Source organism: Oculina patagonica, chromosome 3, assembly GCF_052425735.1.
Source record: "Oculina patagonica isolate OP01 chromosome 3, crgOcupat, whole genome shotgun sequence".
In the NCBI taxonomy this organism is placed as follows: Eukaryota; Metazoa; Cnidaria; class Anthozoa; order Scleractinia; family Oculinidae; genus Oculina; species Oculina patagonica.
This window is the reverse complement of record NC_135760.1, coordinates 20,164,746-20,181,611: the sequence shown is the minus strand read 5'-3', so window position 1 is coordinate 20,181,611 and position 16,866 is coordinate 20,164,746. Positions and strand designations below refer to the sequence as shown.

At 41.0% G+C, this 16,866-nt stretch overlaps 1 protein-coding gene across 1 annotated transcript in view; it reads left to right on the top strand.

Moving 5' to 3' along the window:
* LOC144645256 (pre-mRNA-processing-splicing factor 8) overlaps positions 1–16,866 on the top strand; it is a 44,919-nt gene that overhangs the window by 3,640 nt on the left and 24,413 nt on the right. The window contains exons 4-13 of the mRNA XM_078504743.1: positions 67–231; positions 729–944; positions 1,938–2,183; positions 2,639–2,731; positions 5,801–5,906; positions 6,233–6,335; positions 6,663–6,750; positions 8,180–8,299; positions 9,632–9,941; positions 15,749–15,883. Coding sequence (XP_078360869.1) covers positions 67–231; positions 729–944; positions 1,938–2,183; positions 2,639–2,731; positions 5,801–5,906; positions 6,233–6,335; positions 6,663–6,750; positions 8,180–8,299; positions 9,632–9,941; positions 15,749–15,883 — 1,582 coding nt within the window. The remainder of the gene's footprint in view (positions 1–66; positions 232–728; positions 945–1,937; positions 2,184–2,638; positions 2,732–5,800; positions 5,907–6,232; positions 6,336–6,662; positions 6,751–8,179; positions 8,300–9,631; positions 9,942–15,748; positions 15,884–16,866) is intronic.

Genomic DNA, 16,866 nt, shown 5'->3' with positions numbered 1-16,866 from the left:
AACCAAGAATTTAAACCACAACATTCCCACTCTGTGCTCATGGTGTTGTTAATTTTAACTTTCTAGTGCCCTGAAGTACATGCCCCATGCAGTGTTGAAGTTGCTGGAGAACATGCCCATGCCATGGGAACAGATCAGGGATGTCAAAGTGCTCTACCACATCACTGGGGCCATTACATTTGTAAATGAGATTCCATGGGTTGTTGAACCTGTTTATTTGGCTCAGTGGGGGTAAGTACAAGTTGCTTGTATTTTGTTTGCTTTTATAAACAGTTGTCTCTTGTCAAAGGCATTTTTTTATCTTCTGTGAGGAGACACTTAAGTTCCAGCCAAAAATATTTAAACAGACTAGTTTGCATCACAGAGATCTGTGGATGTCTGGTTGTCAGGGATGAAGCTAAGAAAAACTAACTCGGCTCATTAAAAATCCCAGCCAGCTTTTTGGTCCTTGTATCTTCAAATTTATCCCATGTCTTTGTGTTCTTGTGAAGTTCTAGCCAGTGATAAGCTCTCTTTTAGCTGACATAAGAAGCCAGTAGCTGACTCTTAGCTACATCCCTGGGTTGTACACCAATCTGTGCACTTCTGCATCTAGGGTAAAGATTTTTTTGTAGAACTTAATTCGCAAACACTTCAGTTGTAGGGGGGGGGGGGAGTGAATGTTCAGTTACAGGTGGCCGTTTTTTAGACTGTGGCTCATTAAAACTGCTATCACTATCTTAATCAAGCACCATGTGGATCATGATGCGGCGCGAGAAAAGAGACAGAAGGCATTTCAAACGGATGAGATTTCCTCCATTTGATGATGAAGAGCCTCCTTTGGATTATGCCGACAACATCCTGGACGTTGAACCTCTAGAGCCAATCCAAATGGAGTTAGACCCTGAAGAAGATGGAAGTGTGTATGAGTGGTTCTATGATCACAATCCCCTTGTTGATACCAAGTAAGTAAACATGGAGTCTGTGTGTTGAATCAGCAAGTCTGTTATCTGCTCAAAGGAAGGTTAAGTCTGTGTTCGAGCCTAGTGGCGCATTATGCTTGAAGGTATCCCTTTGTCAGTAGCATGAAGCGACTAGGAGAATTTCTATTTCCCCCTGGATGAGATGCTAGTCCATCACAGGGTTACCCTCAGCATAAAATTTGCCATTACCCATTAATAAACCTGGATGGAGAGAGGCACTGTGAGAGTTCATGTAGAGTGTCTTGCCCAAGAACACAATGCAATGACCTGGCCAGGGCTTGAACCTGGATTGCTCTATTGGGAGTCCAACATGCTAACCATGAGGCCACTGCACCTCCCAAAAGCTAACCTTTGATCTCAGTTTGAAATAATTACCAATAGTAAGAATACAGTACCGCTCAAATGTAAGTTACCACCTCTCGTCTCGTTTCTCGCGAGAAACGAGACGCTTCTCTCGAGAATCACTGAAGCGTTTAGTATGGAATATATTACTCGCAAGAGGCCGTGTTGTAAATGTATCAAAGATTTCTGTCTGCAATTGCGTTGTCAAATATGATGAAACAGAAATTAAATGAAGCAATGGAGAGCTCAATTGACCCGATCAATCGCAAGGATAAATTTAATGATATGTGGTCTGAGTAAACAATCCTCTCTGTGCACTCAGTTTATTTCCTGCTCGAGACCTGAGATTTGACCAGAATGACACCACACTAATAATGACATACCAATTACCCTATAGAGATCTATGTAATGTTAATTGGTTGTTGCTTGCATGCAAAATAAAAACAACAAAAAAACACTTGGAGATCAGGGAACTATAACCAGGTTGGGAAAAGACATTAAGCCAGAAAATGAAAGTGGGAGCTCAAAGTGGGTGAATATCCAAAGTGCTAGTTAATAGATAAAAAAATGCTGTATGCAGTACTAGTACTTATGTTAAACATGTAACTGAAATTTTTTTAATTTTTATTTTAGCATGGTGAATGGCACATCATATAGAAAATGGAACATTACACTCCCAATCATGTCAACGTTGTATCGTCTTGGAAACCAACTTCTGACAGATCTGGTTGACGACAACTACTTTTACCTGTTTGATCTAAAAGCGTTCTTCACTGCTAAAGCCTTGAATGTGGCTATTCCTGGAGGACCGAAATTTGAACCTTTAGTGCGAGATGTGAATGTTCATGACGAAGATTGGAATGAGTTTAACGACATTAAGGTCATTGCCCCGAAATAAAACTGAACATAGATTTTTAACCAAACTTCGCCTACTGGTTTATTACTTCAAGGGAACTTAAATTTTGAAATAAAAAGGGGGGTCACCAGATTCGTTTAGGAGCAGGACGACCATGGAAATTCCATATAATTCCTTTATAATTCCTCTGCGAGTACTGGCAAAGCACACTTTTTTAGCGATAATTTATTTTTCAAACACATGAATTGATCTGTTTTCATTTTACAGAAAGAATTTGATCGCTACACCCAAAATATGAGAAAAAATTGATAGGTCACCAGGCTCGTTTAGGAGAAAGTGACAATTTACTTCTCTCGCGGACTAAGCCGCATAGAAAAAAGCCGCCATTTTGTTGATGTGCTCGCGCGCGCGCGCGCTTATTACGCGTACAATTCTGCGCAGTAAGGATGCGCAATGCAAAACAGGGCAATGACCTTAACAAGATCATCATTAGGCAGCCCGTGAGAACAGAGTATAGGATTGCGTTCCCTTACCTGTACAACAGCTTGCCGTATAAAGTGCATCTACCCTGGTAAGTCAGGATGTGAAGGGATACTTGAGTTGTGGAATTATTGGGTTTCCATTAGCATTATTAACATACAGTACCGCTCGCAAATAAGCGTCCCAAAACATACGCGAAAAACGCGTATGCTTTTGCACATACGCGCGTATGCGTATCTGCGTATATGCGTCTGCGTATATGCGTATGTGCGTATACTCTGTATACGCGTATGCTCATCAGTATGTATGAGCAAGCTTATTGTTTTTTCTTTTGTCCATAGTTTATTGTTCTTTAATGGCTTGCTATTTCTTCTTTTAGAGATCGCCGATTTGTGCAAAATAGAAACGGAGAAATAACTTTTTCGTTACTTGACTTACCGGCCTTACCTTTATGATAAATGTTGACGGTGCATCATATAAACTCTAATAGAACTTAGTTTCTACTCATTGGAATCACTTTTCCAGTTTGAATCGCCCATTTACGCAAAATAGAACCAGAGATATTTTTTTTCGCTTCTAAGCCGTGTCGCTTCAATAGGCAATTAATTCATAAACAGTCTCGCCGGCGCGTGCGACTTGTGAAGAGACCAAAAGTTTATGTTGTAAGAAATGTTAAAAAACAAGATCAATGTTGACGGCGCATCATAAACTCTAAACTCTAAACTCAAGTCGGCAAACGAAACATTCCACATGAAAAGCATCGTAGCCGTAAAGCCTTCCGTGAATATTAAATTGAAAGGCAGACTTGTGACGCGCCATCGCGTCTAGCTTGAAATGAACTTGTTTTATTTTTTTGTGAATTTAGCATAAAATTCCCAGAACCTCAATTCTTCTTGAATGAAACTTGTCTTTATTACTAACACAGATAACGGCATCAATTGTTATTACAGCTTTAGAGGAGTTAAACAAATTTTGCTTTCTTAACGCGGCCCAGCTAAAAGAGTCCAAAAATTGTCAAAATTTGCATATGTCAAAAGTAATTTGAAACCTTTCGAATAAACTCCATCGTAAATAAATGTAACACAACGCCGCACGCAAGTATCCGATTTAGATTCTTTCATACACATTTAACTGCGTTTTTCTAAAGAAAACTAAATGACAGATTGAACTTTGAGGTTTAATATTTGCGTCTTAAGTCATAACACAAACAATTCGAACGCGTGACATTACACACGTGCTTCATGTTTTGTCCGAAGATTGCCTGATCGCAGGTTATGTTTGTCCTGATTCGGCGGGACCGAGCTAACTCCAACTCGGTTTCTTCTTAAAGTTAAAAAGAACAACCCTAAAGAAACTTCCTCGTCTTTAACCTGATGTGGTCAAAGAGTCGAAAATATGCAACAGTTATTTTACATCTGCAGCGAATTCTGCTTTCGATGTCAGCGAGATATTTCCGTGAATGTTTTGGAAACGCTCTGTTTTATACCATTATGAACTTGGAACTTTCGGTAAGTAATAAAGATTTTATCATTCGATCGACCAACGCTGTTTTATAATTTTCTCGCAAAGAAACTTTATTTGTTTTCTCCAACAATACAACACAATAAGAACCAAGAGCAATGAATAACAAAGAACTGCGTATGTGCTTACGCTTCATTGCATACGCGCGTCTGCGTATGTGCGTATATGCGTCTGCGTATGTGCGTATGTGCGTATAAGGTGCGTATACGATGGACGCTTATTTCTGAGCGGTACTGTAAGGTGGTGCAAGGTAGAATAAAAGTACAGCAAGTGAGTTGGTCTTATACAGTAAGCAAATTATAAAATGCTGTTTGGACACAAACTGCTATCATACATGAGAAAGATGTAATGTTCATCATGTAAGGAGTGTGGGACAAAGAAGAAAATGTGGGACCTTGACAGGAACCAAGCTCATTGACCTCCAAAACACCAGGTGGGCACTCTATCTACTGGACTTCGAAGAGACTCATGTGGAGCAATGCCAGTATGCTATTGATCCTCGCAGTATGCAGGAGGAATGTCACACAATTTTATGAACCTTGAAAGTGGCCTTGCTCACCATGAATCTCGCCATAGCCTAGTGGATAGAGCCTCTGCCCAGTGTTTGGAGGTCATGGGTTCGAAGGTTTTTTTCTTTGTCCTACACTGTGACATAATGAACATAAGATCTTTTTCATTTCACTTCCAAGCTTTAAATTTACCATCCTTCTTTATCTATCACTTGTCATGCATGCTATGTAGGTATAGATAATTTGCCACCAGATGCGGGTAACAGCATTGCCATAGACCAGTAACTGTTGTTTGGATTGGTGGCAAAAGAAATGTGGTTCAAGTTACTGCTGCAAGTCTGTAACTGAAGTTATTATAGACTGCTCTTTGATCCATACAGTTTGTTTAAAAATAATTGAAACATTTGCAAGAAAGGCAAGTTGCCCAAGGTGATGGCGCTTAGAGACTACACCTGTAATGCCTGTCCCCAGATGTGTCAGATTGTCCTGAAAGTTCACAGGTTCCCATTTACAGTCAACTCTCGCCTTGCGGACACCCTGTAATTGCGGTCACTCGCTATTACAGACAAAATCCAGATCCACGGCGAAAGAGGTTTGACTGGAAATGACTCTCGCTATTATGGACTCTCACTATAACGGACACGAAACAACGCCCCAAGCGTGTCCGCTGTATCGAGAGATGACTGTATACTTCTGGGTGGCGAGGGGCAAGTGTCTTGCCCAAGAACACCATGCAAATCCCTGGCTAAGCCCAAGTATGGGTGATCTGTGCACCTCTTTTGTCCGAGTCAGTACTACAACCAGTCCACCGTGCCCCTCACATAACTTCTAAGTACAATCTACAGTACTGCTTAAAAGAAAGTTGACAGTCCCTTGAGCCTTGATCCTTGCGCCAAGAATCTTGATTCTCAGTTCTAAAAAAATTTCAAGTTTTGAGTCTTGCGTCACGAGTTTCAAGTTCAGAGTTTTGAGTTTCAGTGTAATTTGTCACTCGAACATTGAGAGACGGGAATCGATTTCTGAGGATCGAGTCAAGGGTGTCAACTTACATTTAAGCGGTAAGTCACACTGTACATTAAAGTGACATACAATTTGAAGTGGAGTCAAAGGCAAGCTATTTTGTTTTCCAGGTATCACCATCCATCAGTTGTGTACATTAAGACAGAGGATCCTGATCTTCCAGCATTTTACTTTGATCCTCTTGTGAACCCAATTGCTCACAGGCATGCTGTCAAGGTAGGGGTTTTTTGCTATTAATTTTTTTTATGAATCATTATAGTTAACAAACCTTTGTACAAGGAAAAGTGAATTGACCTTCAGTGATGGTAAGTGGTCCAGAGCACATTGTTAAGGAGTTTAATTTAAGGGTGCTTTTCATTAGACAGAACTGGGAGGCAAGACGGGTTGATTCGAAAAAGAATTCCGTTGTTGTCAGATTTCTTTCTGTGGTTTTGAGGGAAAATCTTGTGGAAAAGGCCTATTTCACATTCAAAACCACCGAACTGGCCAGCCAGTTCTAGCCTAACTGATGAAAAGCGCCCTAAAAAGTGACTCTTTTTTAGACGACAGAGCCCCAGCTTGATGAAGATGAAGACTTTGAGCTGCCAGAGGATATTCAGCCATTCCTGCAGGACACACCACTTTACACAGACAACACAGCAAATGGTAAGACTCACTTTCATTTTGTTCAACTTTTTTGGAGTATTTTTCACTTTGAAAAGAATTACAGTCAGCTCCTGCCTTGCGGACACCTCCCTATTAATGACACCATGTATTACAAGCAGAAGTTGAAGTTGCGGCATATAAGAATTACTGAAAATAAATCCCGCTACTACGGACTTTTTTATTGCGGACACCGAATTAAATTGTGGTCCCGAAGGCCTAGGTGTCCGTTATATAGTGGGAGTTAACTGTGTTATAATGGGAAAGTTTTCAGAAAAGGTTTTTTGAAGAAGCTTATGTAGCAGGTGTACTTTGTGGCTTATCTTGTAGGCATTGCATTGCTTTGGGCTCCAAGACCATTCTGTTTGAGATCTGCCAGAACTCGTCGAGCCATTGATATACCATTGGTAAAAACTTGGTAAGAATTTCTTCACTTTTATCTACACAGTGACCATTTAAAATTATCTTTAATAACAGATCTCCATTTAAATTTGTTCTTCTCCTTCAAAAATGTTAGTTTTACAGTGCGAATACTCGAACCGGGACAGTTTGAACAAAGTTAACCAATCGCAGCGATAATTGATAACAATGGATGGCGACCTTTTTTCGTTAGCGGACCAATGACGTTTAAGAATTGAAACAATAAGTTTACAACAAAATTTGAAAACTCAGCAACGCTGCAAATTGATGCGGACCTCTCAGGAAACCCTTCTTTCTTTTGATTGGTTAGTTTCGATCCCAAATTTGAGTTTTCATTTCGAGTGCAAAAATATTCCGTAAAATGGCTTTTGTCAAAAATATTCAACTCAGATTGAATCGTGAAGGGGGAATATATGACAATGGTCGCCGACCTTCGCAGTTGTTACGAGAGCGGGTTTTAGACCTGCAACACACCGGAATGAATCAACAGTTAATCGCGACTGAGGTCAAGAGTAGCCGGCACTTTGTTAGAAACGTTTTGAGGGATTATGATTTGAACAATTCGTCTATGCCCAGAAGGTGAGCAACACCTCCACGATTAAAAATGGTCGGAGCTGTTGTTGAACATTTCGAAATTGAGAAACTATGTAAGCCCAGCATAAGTAGAGCGAAAAGGCTTACTGCGAAAATTATTAGAAGGCGTTGCAGTTTAGTCGATTTTCACAACGCAGAGTTTGGTTAGAGCCATATAATGTTGTAAAAGTGAAGGTCAATAAAGGTTTGTTTTATTCGAATTTATATGCTAACGCTCACAAGACCGAACTTGATCAAGGCGGAAAATTATTTTTAAGCCCTAACAATTTAGATGTAACTCGAAATTAAAGCTCGAAGACCACCGTAAGAACCTTCAGATGTCAGTTCTTAAAAATTTAGGATCGAAACTAACCAATCAAAAGAAAGAAGGTTTCCTGAGAGGTCCGCATCTATTTGCAACGTTGCTGAGTTTTTTAATTTTGTCGTAAACTTATTGTTTCAATTCTTAAACGTCATTGGTCCGCTAACGAAAAAGGTCGCCATCCATTGTTATCAATTATCGCTGCGATTGGTTAACTTTGTTCAAACTGTCCCGGTTCGAGTATTCGCACTGTAAGAGTTGTCAACTTTCTTTTGAATTTTTGATGCTCAAATTATAAGTTTTAATAGGCCATTTCCGAGTTACCCTTTGCCTCTGTTTCAAAACGAGTCCACAGCGAAACCATTGATATGAAAATGAGTTTCACCCACAGGTCTATTTTCATGCAAATCAAACTCATTTTCATTTGAATGGTTTTGCACATAGACTCGTTTAGAAACAGAGGCAAAAGGTAACCCGGAAATATAATGGCCTATTTTTACAGCTAATTTGTAATATTTTTTTTAATACTCAGGTATCGTGAACACTGTCCATCTGGTCATCCAGTTAAGGTGCGAGTGTCATATCAAAAGCTTCTAAAGTGCTATGTTCTGAATGCGCTGAAACACAGAGCACCAAAAGCACAAAAGAAAAGGTAAGTTTATTGAAGCTTTGTTCTTAAAGTGTTGTTGCATTTGACAAAGAAGAACACTTGTCAATCTTGTGAGATCCTTATGATCTTTGGGTGTCCTGTGAATGCTAGCAAGCAGTCTGTCTATGAGCTAGCCCTCAGGCTGGAGTTTATCCCGGTTTTGGAAGCATAAAGTGAATAGGAGTATTTCTGCTCCCCCTGGATGGGATGCTACACTGTAGTCCATTGCAGGGTTATCCCCAACATCAATTTGCCAGTACCCATTTATACACCCAGGCATAACTAATTGATGACATCAATGAAATCAATGAGTAATCAATAGGTAATCGATAGGTAATCAGTTGATTAGTCATTGATTATTGCCGATGATCAATGAGTAATCGATGACTAATCGATAGGCCACAAATTTTTGGCTATCGACTAGTCATCGATTGCATCGATTAGTCATTGATTGCATCGATTAGTCATTGATTGCATTGATTACTCATTCATTTCATTCATTACTCATCGATATCATCTCATTCAGTTGCGTAAGGTAACTGCTTACGCCGGCTGTTTCCCTAAGCCAAAGCAATTTTACTTTGCTGACAAACATCAACCGAAAGAAATCTTCAAACCACGTAGTCGATTCGTAGCGTACTTGTTAGTTTCATTTTCAGACTGGTTGGTTCCTGTTCAGTTGTTTTGTTCTTGAATAAAGAGTTGGGTTAAGTGAAACATTGCACAAATCATCTGTTTTTGTGATTAGCACTTCACGTCTCGACATGCCGGAAGATAATTGGACTTTTTATGAAGGGGTAATTTCGTCAACAGGAAAGCCAGTTATAAAGAAAAGTATGTCTAACACAGATAAAAAAAAATCACAAATGAAAAAAATGATACAAGAAATCAAGAAATGTGTCTTTTGTGCGCAGTATAATAGTCGCTGAGTAATCAATAGGTAATCAATGAGTTATCAATAACATCAATAGGTAATCAATCGCATCAATGAGTAATCGGTGTCATCGATGAGTAATCGATAGGCCACAAAATTTTTGGGCTTCGATTAGTCATCGATTAACCATTGATCATCACCAATAATCAATGACTAATCAACTGATTACCCATCGATAACTCATTGATTACCAATTGATGTCATTGATCATCGATTAGTTATGCCTGGATAGACTTGGGTGGAGAGAAGCACTTAGGGAGTAAGGTGTGCTGCCCAAGAACACAACACAGTGACCCCAGCCATTGCTCGAACCTGGACTGCTCTATAGAGTCAAGTGCACTAACCATTAGGCCACCATGCCTCCCTTTAAAACTGACAATTTTTATTATTTTTTGTTTCAGATATTTGTTCCGATCTTTCAAGGCCACCAAGTTCTTTCAGACAACTACTCTTGACTGGGTAGAGGTGGGGCTTCAAGTTTGTCGCCAGGGCTACAACATGCTGAACCTGTTGATTCACAGAAAGAACCTCAACTATCTTCATTTGGATTACAACTTTAATCTGAAACCAGTCAAAACTCTTACCACAAAGGAAAGAAAGAAGTCTAGATTTGGAAATGCTTTCCATCTTTGTCGAGAAATCCTTCGACTCACAAAGCTGGTCATAGATTCTCATGTTCAGTACCGATTAGGCAACGTTGACTGCTTTCAGGTGAGAAAGAAAACTTCTCAATCTCATTAATAATTCATCAAGTTAAAACAAAGAAAATCATAACCGTGAAGGAGATTTGGATACCTGGTCTAAGTTAATGATTTTATTTCTCTGTTTGCTCCATAGTGTTTGTTTTGATTAAGAAGATATATCAAACACTCGAGACAGTGTTTCATTGTCTATCCAAACACCTTGAATTTTGTCAAAAATACTCTGATGCATGTGGTATTTTCAACTCTCTTCTTGGTGTTTGGATATGTTGCAGTTAACCACTGCCTCGTGAATATGGAGGATGGGTGCCTGGGATACCCGGGAGGGCCTCCACTGAGGTCAACCGGCCCTCCCCAGATAGAATAAAGCTGCCAAGGCTGGCAATCCCAACAAAACAGCCATGAGCCCCCACACACAGACACCCGTCACACTGATTAAATCAGTGGAAAAATGAATTTATAACTAATAAAAGAAGCAGGAAAGGGAGGGAGGGAGGGGAAAAAACTCGCAAAACATCCCTGAAAACCCTCCATGGAACGAAGACCTGACACCACGCTGTCATGTCCGAGAACGCAACACACTGAGCCTGACAAGAGCTAGTAACCGCTGACCACCAGGACAGCTGACTACCCACTCGTTGTGGTTAACTTGGTTAAATTGCTTTATTTAACTTGGTTAAATCGCATTTAACCTCATTTAACCACTGCCTCGTGAATATGGAGGATGGTAACCTGCGATCAGGCGTTCTTTTTTCTTTGTACGAAAGCGAGAGGGAAAAAAGAACGCCTGATACATTTATTTAACCGGCCGCCAGCCGCCCCTAATTTAAATAAACAAATGTGTCGTCGAACTGTCAAACCACTCTTTGTAGTTGGCGGCAAATTCGAGACTCGGATTTCCACAAGGCGTGAAAAACGTCTGGAGAAAAATTCAACTGGCCCATATGTACAGCCTGTATTTACTAAACTTCGCCGTGTTGAGATAAAAATGCTTTTAGTAGCAAGGTGAGATGGCGCTTGCGAACATATATTTATCAGTTGTACTATAGCTAGATGCCGTCCCTTTATTTCAGCTTACACGCACAAAAAACCCGACAAGAGCTGTTTTACGGCAGATAGGATCGGTCGCTTTTGTAAACATTCCAACATCTCTGGAATATTGTTTTCGAAGAACAACAAAAACATCTTCACGGAACCAAAATTATTACGCATTGTCGCTCACTATTTGTTCTACCTTCAGAGAGTTACACTTGAAATCTGTTACGGCTTCAGCTAACGTAGAAAAGAAATCGTCCTCGCAGTAAACGTGACTCGTCTTTGCCATTACCAGCTTCTGACCGGAAGTCTTGTTGAAATACGACAACCAATCAGTCCACACCGCTCCATTGAGTATTGTTTCTCGACCAATCAGACAAAAAAGCCAGAATCTGGCTTTTTTACATGACTTTCGACAAGCAAATGTATCATGCCCTCCTTCCCCCGCAGCAGTAGTAGGGAGGGAGGGTATGATTTCAGGTTAGGAGGATGGGTGCCTGGGATACCCGGGAGGGCCTCCACTGAGGTCAGCCGGCCCTCCCCAGATAGAATAAAGCTGCCAAGGCTGGCAATCCCAACAAAACAGCCATGAGCCCCCACGCCAAGCCGAAGGGATCTCTGTGCTTACCACCAGGTCAGAACAGAGCAAGGGGCTCATGGCTGAGAAGCCATAGCCCCGAACACCACCCACATCCCGAGGCACCCATCTGCATGATTAACTGATACAACACTATCACGCCACACCCGCTATAACGCCAAACACGCTAATACGCCACACCCGCTATAACGCCACACACGCTATAACACCACACACACTATAACGCCACACACACTATAACGCCACACACACTATAACGCCACACACACTATAACGCCATACTCACTATAACGCCACACACGCTACGCCACTACAACGCCTAACTGCAAACAACTGCAGCATGCTAAACCCAAGCTAACAGGCAGATGTAGAACCCCTGACGCCCTGCTATGCCTGGCAACGGAACAGGCAGAGTGCACTGTAGTAATGCTAGATGCCATGCTATGCCTGACAACGGAACAGGCAGAGTGCACTGTAGTAATGCCAGATGCCATGCTATGTCTGACAAAAACAAGGAACAGTAAACCCCCTAGGAGTCCCACTATGCATGACAGACATGACACGACATGCTATGAGTAAACATGTCACACACACACGCTAAAACACCACAGGCCACACATGCTATAACGCCACACACGCTACGCCACTACAATGCCTAACTGCAGCTTGCTAAACCCGAGCTAACAGGCAGATGTAGAACCCCTAAACGCCCTGCTATGCCTGGCAACGGAACAGGCAGAGTACACTGCAGTAATGCTAGATGCCATGCTATGCCTGACAAAACAAGGAACAGTAAACCCCCTTGGAGTCCCGCTATGCATGAGTCATGACATGACAGGCAATGAGTAAACATGACACACACCACACACGCTACGCCACTACAACGCCTAACTGCAAATAACTGCAGCTTGCTAAACCCAAGCTAACAGGCAGATGTAGAACCCCTAAATGCCCTGCTATGCCTGGCAAGGGAACAGGCAGAGTACACTGTAGTAATGCTAGATGCCATGCTATGCCTGACAAAAACAAGGAACAGTAAACCCCCTTGGAGTCCCGCTATGCATGACAGTCATGACACGAAAGGCAGTGAGTAAACATGACACACACCACACACGATATAACGCCACACCCGCTGCAAACGTTACACCACTACAACGTCTAACTGCAATAGCTGCAGCTTGCTCCCAGTCATAAACTATGTAAAATATCAATAAACTATATCTAACCCCCCAAGCAGGACACATACTAAAAAACACCATGCTAAACCCAAGCTAACAGGCAAATGTGGAACCCCTAAACACCCTGCTTTGCCTGGCAACGGAACAGGCAGAGAGTAATGAAACTAGATGCCATGCTATGCCTGAAAAACATGCAAAAACTGTAAGCTAATTAATATGTGTGCCTAAGCTAAAAGGCAAGAGTAAATCCCCTATGCTTTGCCCACAAGGTACAGGACACTGTAAACCACTCGAGTCCCAAACTAATGCCTGACTAGACCTGTAAGCTAAGTAGACCTTATGGATGCTATCCCTGTGAGTGCCCTGTCATATCAAGGCTGAATAGGTAACCAAACACACGCCTGCCTGAGCTGACCTGTAGGCTAGGTAACCACACAGCGAACAAGGAACCCCTAAGCACTACGTACAGTAAGACTACAAGCACACGGACTGGCGCACACATACAAACACGACTGCACACCACTAACGGTAAGTACCAGAGCCCGTCAAAGTATGCTGATAAACACCCCGCCAATACCAAGCTAACGCCAAACAAACCCATTACTAGCTACAGACTCTGTATCTCAAAGTACGCTAATGAATGCCACACCACGCCAAACAAAACGCCTCACCAGCTACAGAGCAGCTAGCTCCTGGTTGTTACTAAGTTAAATAAGTATATAAAAACCTAATTAAAAAATATATATATATCCCCGTAAGAGCCCTGCCATGGGAAGGCTGAATGGGTAACGAAGCCTGAACTAAACAAGCAAAGTAACCCCCCAAAATGCTACAACAAACAACAAACTAAAACGGACGACAGTACCCCCCTAGAATGCCCTGCTACGGTTGAACGAAACAGGTAAACAGTAAGCCCCTGAAGATGCCCTGCTATGTCCAAACTAGACAGGCAACAGAAATCCCCTGCTATAAGTCTGCACAAAATGGGAACCAGTAATCCGTGAAGGTACCCTAGTGCCATGCCATGCCTGATCTAACAAGGCACCACTATTAAAAAATATACCATGCGAAGCTCAACTAAGCAGACAACTATAAATCCCGAACTAACCAAGCAAAGTAACCCCCAGACTGCAACTACATACCAAACTAAAAACAGATGACAGTTCAACCCTAAAATGCCCAGCTACGCCTGAACTAAACAGGTAAACCGTAAAACAAAACAAACAAGAAAGAAAAGAAAAGAAACCAAAAACAAAAAACAAAACAAAACAAAACAAAAAACACTAGCTAACACACCCCAGCTGAGGGATCAAAGACATGATAAAGACCCGGGATAAAGATAACCCACTGCGATAAGTAGACAACAGCAAAACCTGTAACACTGAAAGAAATGCACCACAACAATGACTGAACTACAGTAAACATACAACAGCGAACATACTAAAAGCTCAATAACAATGTCAAAACTGGCACCGCAAACACTAGCTAAAACGCCAAGCTACCCCATATGAACTAAAGCAGACAACAGCGCACACACTAAAATGCAATACTCGAATGCCTGATCTAAAAAACATAGCAAATGCATAAAACGATGTACTACCAAGTCCGAAATACAAAAAACTGGCAGTAAACATGGGCAAACAAAAAGCCGTACTACAACGCCCGCATAAAATAATGCTGTGCTATTAAAGCGGAACTAAATAAGCAACATGCAATAAAACCCAACACTAACAAAACGACTATGTGCTGTAATAATATAGTTCCTACCTCATATGTACATAGAGCAAACGAGCAACGCAGCAAAAACGCTCACAAACTACCGTAACTGATTTGTAGAAAATGATTTGCGCGGGAAAAAACGAGGACCAACACGGTAACGCGATAACACGATACATCCAGGCATGACCAAGACCAACGCTACAACGGAGGTTTTTGTAAGCCAGAAGACTGCAGAAGAACGAACAACGGAGCAACAAAGCCGCTGGCAACGACGAGCGGAACAACAAATGGAAAGCTAAACCTTAACAGGCAGCGTGGCCAGCCGCTTGTACGTCGACGCTTCTGTGTAAATTCGGACCATGAATAACTATAACTATCAAACCGACGTAGGAGCGCGGAGAACCACCTGGAACGAACGCAAACACGGCTGCAAACTACGTGCATGTAAAAGAATTGACAAAACTGGGCTCGAGGCCCGTGAAATCCTTACGTGAACGCAGAAAAAACTCGCAAAACATCCCTGAAAACCCTCCATGGAACGAAGACCTGACACCACGCTGTCATGTCCGAGAACGCAACACACTGAGCCTGACAAGAGCTAGTAACCGCTGACCACCAGGACAGCTGACTACCCACTCGTTGTGGTTAACTTGGTTAAATTGCTTTATTTAACTTGGTTAAATCGCATTTAACCTCATTTAATTTTTGATCTCAGTTAATTTTTTTTTTAACTAGTTAGTATTTTTTCTAACTAGTTTTTTTTTATATTCTAGGTTAATCAGTAGAAAAAGTAATACACCTCCCCTCCCTTGATGTCTCATTACCCCACCCCCCATCTTTACTAACACCCCCCTTACTATCTGCTATTAATATTATCCCCTCCTCTAAGTACTATCATCTATTTTTTTTTTCTTTTTACTAACCTGCACTGGATTTGTACTCTTGACCTCTGGATTTGCTGTCCAACCCCTTACCACTTTGCCACGTAGGAAATGTTGGATGAACCACTATTTTTTAAAAATATATGACTCCAACCCATACCTTAACCCTAACTCTATTATTTACCTAGTATAAAAATTAACTAGTTGAAAAAAATTAACTAGGTAAAATTTAAAATTAACTGAGATCAAAAATTAACTGCAACAGATATCCCATTGAAACACTGTCTCCCATGTTTGATTGCATAAAGTGTAAAATACAGTCAAAATTCCTTACAAGAGCTACAACAATGTATAAAAGACGTTTAAACAAAGTTAACATGGTGTGTAATGATTTTGTATTACACAGCTTGCAGATGGCATTCAGTACATCTTTGCCCATGTTGGTCAGTTGACTGGAATGTACAGATACAAGTACAAGCTGATGAGGCAGATCAGAATGTGTAAGGACATCAAACATCTCATCTACTACAGATTCAACACTGTAAGTTTAACTTCTCATTCTCTTTGTCGCAAATACACACCCTTTCAGTGCTAGTTTCGGTTGGCTGTCGGCGCTCAGGAGCAAGTTCGTCTCTACGTTTTTTTAGTCTAATGCTTGCGTGCGCTTTGCGCATGCGCATTAGACTCTTTGTTATATGAAAAAAGCTGTTAGCAACCCCAAGGGAATGGTTCGGGATCGATAATCGTTCGCTGTAAGAACGGACTCCGTACGGACACGCACGATTAGTTTCGATTAAAAACAGCCAATCAGCGACACGTGTTCCCACGCATAATTAAAAGTTCTTTCTCAAGTCACGATTATTCAACACTTGAACAGGACGTAATAATTTTCCAGTTAAGACATTTGTAAGCTTTTTCTGAAAATAAATCTTCGTTTTCAGTTCAGTTAAGCACTTGTGTTTTCGTCTTGCTTAAAAAGCAAGACGTCTTTGAGAAAAAAATATTTCGACGGCGACTCGCGTTTATTTACACAATGCGACCAAATATTTATTTTGTTTTAAAAAATAGACAACTTTACCTCGTATTTTGTATTTAAGTCATTCGAATTTTGACCAATTTTTTCTTTACAGTGCAAACAAAAACCTTCAAAAATAAAAGATGTACATGGATAAATGTAAATCAAGTTACGCGACTAAATCAAAATGCGTTTGTTTGGCCGCTTTGCAGTATTACACTGTCCCGGCCTTTGCCATACACTGAAATCGAATTTCATGCTTTTACGACTCTCAGAGATCTTAAGTTCTTCTTACAGCTAGAAAAATCATAAAATGGTTACATTGATATGGAAGTGATGATTCGCGAAATTTGTATTTTTTTTTTGTACATCATGATAAACAGTCTTCGCTCCTGTGTATGGTAGCTCGATAATAATTGCCTAGTTTCCAGCGTTCAAAAGGTCATCATTATATTGACGTGAGCATTTACACCCGTTTTTAGGAAAATCTGTCACTAAGTGCTTACAGT